Source organism: Phaethon lepturus, unplaced genomic scaffold, assembly GCF_000687285.1.
Source record: "Phaethon lepturus isolate BGI_N335 unplaced genomic scaffold, ASM68728v1 scaffold8276, whole genome shotgun sequence".
In the NCBI taxonomy this organism is placed as follows: Eukaryota; Metazoa; Chordata; class Aves; order Phaethontiformes; family Phaethontidae; genus Phaethon; species Phaethon lepturus.
In genome coordinates, this window is record NW_010546909.1 from 19845 (window position 1) to 27126 (window position 7282).

The 7282-nt window shown below is 39.2% G+C and overlaps 1 protein-coding gene across 1 annotated transcript in view; it reads left to right on the plus strand.

The window, feature by feature from the left end:
- Positions 1–1296: 1296 nt before the first annotated feature.
- GRIP1 (glutamate receptor interacting protein 1) overlaps positions 1297–7282 on the plus strand; it is a gene marked incomplete at its 5' end in the record, with an annotated part of 49074 nt that continues 43088 nt past the window's right edge. The window contains 2 exons of the mRNA XM_010289456.1: positions 1297–1444; positions 3066–3235. Coding sequence (XP_010287758.1) covers positions 1297–1444; positions 3066–3235 — 318 coding nt within the window. The remainder of the gene's footprint in view (positions 1445–3065; positions 3236–7282) is intronic.

The window sequence follows — 7282 nt, forward strand, 5'->3', positions numbered from 1 at the left end:
ATAATACACTGTTTCACAGTCTTTCTCTTCTCTGTTAGAATTACATTTTTGGACTAATTTTCTAGATTTAAGACTGAATGGAACATCTTTTCCTCCACACTTTGAAGCCCAGCTGCAGTTCTTTTACAGCTTCAATCTCAGGGACTTATCAGAGACATTGCAGTTGAACATTTTCCTAATAACCTTATAGCAGGCTCCAGTACTCTATGAACATGAATCTCTCCTGTTTGCTAGCAGGACATTTGGTAACTTTGTTCCAGCATAAGTCTTTGCGTATGCATTTTTTCCTTATTGTGATTGTAAGCACCTCCAAAGGCTTCTGATACCACTTTCTTTGTCTCAGTTTTTTTATGTCCTTAAAGGACACCTTCTCTTACTGTATCTTACTCCACTGAGATCAGTTGTTGATTGACGGTTATCAGTAGAGTTGTTGGGTAGTCTCCAGAATGTACTTCACTCTTATCACTGCCTGCTTTGTTTTTGGCATTTAGGAAGCAGCCTGCTGTCTTTTTTTGTTCTGTCTAGTACTTGTCTCTCTTGGGCATAGTTCCTCACCACAGTCATCAGTCATGACCGTTTCTGCCTCCTATTTTTCTGCTTTCTTTTTTCAGTGTTGGTCATTTACCATCCATGCCCTGTTGCAAGGCAGTACTTTATCCAGTGACAGGATATTACAAGAATCTTCTGAACCTCCTCACATGCATTTTGCTTTAACTCCTAATATTTCTAGCTGTCATGCCTCCTGCACTTTCTCTATTTTCTCCTAAATTGTCCTTTCTTTTTGTGAGGGATTTCTGGTAGACCCTTCCTTCACCTTCTTCGTTTAATTATTATAGCTGTTGCCCACAGACCTTCCGCTTTTTTTCTGAAACTTTAATTTAGCATCTTTCTCTACCCTGTTCACCTCAGTCCATTTTTTTTCCAGATCATTTTCTACTTCTTTTATTAATTTTGTTTCTTCAGCATGACTGTTTTAAATTCCAGGTGATTTTTAGCTTAGTTGTGCAAGAGAGTGATTTACTAACACATCCTGGTTCCCTAGCCTGGTCCATCTCTGATACATTCAGAAGCTTCCCAACATCCCAGATTCACAAACCTTCTCTTGCTTTTATTGGTTTCAACATTAAGATCTGGTTCCTGACACCTAAACTGATGCTATTCCAGAATTTCTTTATGTGGCATGTTGTCTGGTTAGAGATATAGAATAGCCATGAAGATTTTATGTGGGGAAAATATGAAAATGGCCTAAGTACCACATGGATATAATAATGATCTTTTGTTGTCTAATTTTAACAGATTCGGTAGCAACAGCATCTGGGCCACTGCTAGTTGAAGTTGCCAAAACTCCCGGTGCTGCTCTTGGGGTTGCACTAACTACCTCGATGTGCTGCAACAAACAGGTCATTGTCATAGACAAAATCAAATCTGCGAGTATTGCAGACAGGTGAGTGTGACAGAGGGCTGACACTGCAGGTTCATACATCCATTTTATTTCTACTTTGATTTGGTTTGGTTTTAAAGAAACCCTTCCCTTTTTTGACAAAATTGACTGAACCTTTTTTGACAAAATTGACTGAACCAGACGATCTCAAGGTTGCTAGGTCTTAAAATTAGCACTTTGTCAGATTGTTGTTCCATACTGCCAAGTTCAAGACTTCCAGGGCACCATTTCCTTTAGCTCATTCACATAGTATTCAATGACATAAGCCAGCCCCCATGTAATATGTGGCTGTCTGCTTGCACTATGCAACACAGAAATTTAGTGGTCTGCTCTGACTATTAAATGTAATGCTGCAGCAGAGGTTAATATTTAAAAAAATAAATAACCCACTGGAATTCTTAAAGTAAGCATACAATATGGAACAACTGTCAAGGGAAGTAAATTTTGAGGCTTTGCAACCTTGAAGTGTTCTTTTAGAATATATCACTCATTCTGGTGGCACAGTGAAATGGAACTCCTTATGTCTGGATTTTTTTATTGATATTTTAGAATATGACTGAGGTATTAGGAAGACTGGCTTCTGTATTTTGCAGTAATTTTTCCACTTCATTTAAACCCTTAAATAAAACCATTTAAACCATTTTAAAAAATGATAGATCTTTTTCCCCCAATGGTCTAAGCTTCTGTTTGCAGAGCTGTGAGATCTTTTCTGGAGAGCGTGCGTGTGTGTGTGTGTATGTGTTTATACATATACAGTATATTTCTATATACATATCTCTACCTAAAAAATCCTTAAATATTACGTTTCAGCAGCAAATTTCTCCTGCATGTCCCAGTCACCCTACCTTGTAACTCCTCTTTGACAACGGTGCTTTTGGTAGCACCGACTTGTAGCAGTGAGTCTACAGCTCCTCTGTGGGCTTTTTCCTACAGTAGAAACTTTGAGAGTGACGGCCATTGATCCAGGGGTGTTCTCCAGTTCAATGGTGCAGGATGCTTTAATTTTCTCCCTCTGTTTTTTCCCATTTCGCAGGGGGTAACCAATTAAAGGAGCTGTCCACTTGACTGGTACGTCGGGATGCTGACTGCTGTGTTTGCATTTCTCAACTCATCCAGTAGCCAGTCTCTTGAGTGCAGCGAGATTTAGCAGATAGCCCCCTCCCCACCCCACTCCTCAAGTCACCGTGCTAGCCCTGGTTTCATTATTTGTTTGACTACTGCATAATTTCATCGTCATTTACAGCTTTTGTACTAATAAATGTTTGAACTCTAACTCAAAAAATGATAAACTGGGTGCTTGTGTGAGGGATATGTGACCAAGTTATTTGAGTCTCCTTAAGCTCTTCTCATTTTATTCTGCTGCCATTCACACATATTTTTATAGTCAGCTACCCCATTCCAGTTCTGTGAGTGATGTCTTGGCATATACTGTATTAACTGAATTGTTTTTAAGGTTTGTACTAATAGATATAAAGTCTGACCAGTGACAATGCCTACAAAACACAAATCTCTCTCGAAAAAAAAGAACACCTCATAGTTGTCATGACCAGTTTGAAGGCAGTAAAACTCATTTTCAAAGCAAAGAGCATGCCTGATCATACTGAGTTTTTCCCCTTTTATGTAGATGTGGTGCATTACATGTAGGAGACCATATTCTGTCCATTGACGGCACCAGCATGGAGTACTGTACACTGGCAGAAGCAACGCAATTTTTGGCTAATGCAGCGGATAATGTCAAACTTGAGATCCTTCCTCACCACCAGACACGGCTAGCACTGAAAGGCCCAGAGCACGGTAAGAGGATCTGTAGCACCAAATAGCCCTTTTATGTTTCTGTCTTTACTTTGCCTGCCCTTGCTGAATGGCCAGGAAAGCTATCATGGCAGTTATGTCTGTAAATGTTGTTTCAGCTCCTAAGGTTATGCTTCTGCAGTTTCTGAGAGGCTCTGTGTTTTCTTGTCCTTAATGTACCCTCTGAGATTCCTATGGATAGAGAAAAGAAATATTTTACTGAGAAATGTCTCTGCACACTTGTAGATGTACATAAAGACACCTGTTGACTACTGTTGCAATCATTGGGGAGGCAACTAGGTCCTTCAGAAAATTATTCTCTGAATTCCTTCTTAAAATTAGAGGGGGAAGAGAGGGCCATGGCCACCTTCTTTTCTGCAGATTGACTGGCTAGTCTGTTATGACCACTTCATTAATACACCTGTTCTCCCTTAAAATACTTGAAAAAAAACACATATTTTTTCTTGCTAATGGCATTATTATTTATTGCCATCATCTTTTAAAGTACTTCTGAGATTGCTTCATGCATTCATTGTCAGTGCTTATGAAAAAGGTTTGTGTTTGGAAACAGTTCCCTAGATCCCAGCCGTTTTTCACCATGTTATTTATTTCATACCAACATGCTTGAAGAGAATGGCTTTACCTTTTCAATTCAAATATATATAAAATGCCTTAATATTTGAAGATGGGCACTGCCTGTCTTGTTTTCTAACTAATTCTGAAAAAGTGGTTAATTCACAGCATTCATAAATTCAATCTGAAATACCGCATGTTGATGGATGTCAAAGAAGCAACAAGGGTTATCAAATACACAGAGAACAAGTACCTGTGTTGCAGCATGAGCCAGTGGTACCATTTTCTGGGCCTGTAATACTGAAGTGTCAGTGATGGTAGATGTTCTTGGGCATCTAAGGTCCAGGCTGTCCCCGAATAAGCGATGCTCTAGTCAGTTTGTCAGAGTGGTGAATATGGAACCAATGTCTTAGGAAACGCTAGTTTTTGCAAGACCAGAGTGAACAAAAAGTAACTCTTGCGATACCACGTACTTCCATTATTCAACTGCATCTCTTTCCCCTTCTACTTAAGCCAGTTAGAGGGGCAAAGGAGCAGGGAGTAATACTGCAGAAGCAGAATGAGATGGAGACCAAATTTTGCAATACATTTCCATTTTTCACAGTTATGGTAGCACATTGCAAATGGATCTTTCCTTTTTTTGAAGCAAAGATGTCACACGATCAATTTTTGGCTGGCTAGAGAAGCTTTGAAGAGTGTTTCTTTTGGGAAGATGAGTACCAGGGCCAAAGATTTGTGTAGGTGATTGTATTACTTGAAGGTGTTGGTTTCTTAACCAATGTTTAAAACAGACTGATTAATGTGCTAGTCACCTTGACCCAATGTAGATGCTTAGAAAAAGCAATGCTCTTACCATGCCAGAGTTAAGAACTGGCCGTTACAAAATCATATCAAGGGGACCTGCAAACGCTAGATAAGCACATCTTTTGGGGGGAAATCTCCCTATGGTAGTAAAGTTGCTTTCTTAAGTAAGGCAGAATAACAGGGACATTTACAGTGCTTCCCAGCACCTCACCAAGTGGTGCTACTCTCATATCATGACCAATTCAAGATGTAACATGCTTTATGGAAGCAAGTACCCTCTTGGAAACAGCCTTTCATCAGGTGTGGTATGGCCTAGATGCTGCAGAGTTTGAAAAACTCCCTTTATGTGTCTGGGATAAGCTGAGTCATTAGTGCTGTATCTCTTGACCTCAGTTATTGGTCTTCTGGGAACATGTTAGGAATTTAAAATGGGCAGGAAAGGCAGTATCTAAAATAAATTGAAACTTTAGCCCTAAAATAAAATGGAGAGCACTATAAAAGATCAGATTTTTTTTTCTTGTTTTTTTTTTCATCTACACTGTGCTGCTAACACTCATTTCTGTTGCTGCCCCATTAGTTTTATGTTCGCTGTATACACAACCCTGGGTTGGAATAGCTCAAATTACCACTAAATTACTATGGTTACACACTATAGGATTTTCTTGTACAGAATTTTTGTTGAATTAGGATTATCCTTCTACAAGGTGAGCAAACTGAATTTATGTACCTTCCCACTTTGTAGGACATTTTTATATCTACTCTCAGCATGAAAAAAAAACATTTAAAAAAAAAAAAAATGAAAGACTACCAGATAATTTCCTGCTGGAAGCAGACTTTTTAATTAAACAAGGCTCACAGCAACTTGAAAATAATGAAAATCCACCTGGTCACACTATTCTTATCAGATTTTAATTTTTGCACCATAGTTAAAGTTTTGAAATCTTGCTGTCTGTGCACGTAATCAAAGAGACGGTTTCATCTGAGAAGATATGATAGTCTGTAAGATATAGAGATATATATATGTATATGGCCGTATCAGGCTACTGCTGCTGTTTCTGGGACTTCTCTAGCTGACATGAGATTTTTCCAAAGTCTCTGAGGTCGCTGGCACTGGTGCTGGGTGGGTGAGGTACCCCAAAGGCCAGGCCTGGCAGTGCCGGGGCACCCAGAGTCCCCACCACCCCACGAGGCCACGGGGGCATGGTGAGCCCCTGTACTCTCCTTTTCCTCTCCCTTCCCTGGTATCTACTCCTCGCTGTAGGGACAGGCATTGCTTTCGAGTCAGAGGAAGGTTAATATATTCAGACAATTAGCAGACCATTCCTCATGTAATATGAAATGAAACAAAAGGATAGCTTTTCTTCTGGTACTGTGCGGTGCTTGCTGCTGTGGCTACCCTTTTCCCCCTTATTTTGTCTCACGGAGCAAGATGGGAATGCAAGTCAATGATTTTTGGCTACCGCTGTAGTCTGCAGCCATTATAGATACAGCAGGTAGCAGAGAGACACAGGTAATACAGCTCATGGGACAAAGACTGTAACTTACGTTTCATAGTATGGGTGAATCCCTCAGTGTTTTTAAGACAAAAATTCAGTGAGTAGTTCCCAGTTTGAAGTGTTCCTCTACGGAAGGACACAGCTACGCTGAGTTTAATAATGAGTAGACTGTATTTAATGAAGAATGACTTCAATCATTTTCCTTTTAACATTTGACACACCAACTGAAATGCTTCCCATTCTCTTGGTAAATACTGGCCTTCACTTTCGCTGTATCCCAGACTCCTCGTACATATAATCAGCAATTAAATATGGTCTCTAATTTCATCCAGAAAAGGATCATTTTAAAGTTTTGAAGATCAAGTTTAAAAAAAAAACATGAAAATGCACATCCAACTAATCAATAAGAACCTTTTGCTTTATTAACCAGGCTTCAGGATAGAGTTTTTCTGCTGCTGCCCCAGGGAAGTCATTTACTGCACAGAAGAGTGTAATGCGAACAGTAGATGGTGGCAAATTTAAAATGTCAATGCAGTAAATTGAAATGACTGGCAAGTAAACACCTCCATTCTAGGCTGTGTTATGTATAGTATCTGGTTGGTCTTTTTTATGTAGATGAATGCAAGCAGAGACTTATTAACCTTCAGTAAGTGGTCATATGTAATACCTTAGTATTTTCTAAGGAAGTTTGCAATGTTAGCTCCTAAAGCCAGAGTGAGATAAGAAATTGATTCAGTACTAATCTTTTTAAAAACTAATACAAGAAAACAAAAAACCCCAATCAGAAGCATTTATTCTGAGAAAAAATACTATTTCTGTTCCTTTAAGTTAGCAGCCCCTGGTAAGAAGATAAGACTAGGTTATTTATTATTTTATTTTATTTTATTTTATTTTCAATTTATTTTCATTTTTTTACTTCTTTTATTTGTGCAATTCAATTACTTTTCCCTCTTCTCTGGTCCTTTTGTTTTCTGATTTTCCATCATTCCTTCATGCGGGCAGTGAAGGTTCAAAGAAGCAACAGGCAACTTACCTGGGATTCGGGTGCCAACAGCCACAGCAGCCTCCTCACCTACCACCATTATAACACCTACCACCCTGACCATTGCAGGATGCCAGCCTTGAAATTCCGGAAAACGCCTCCTCAAAAAAGCCTTCGTAATGTTCCACACTTTTT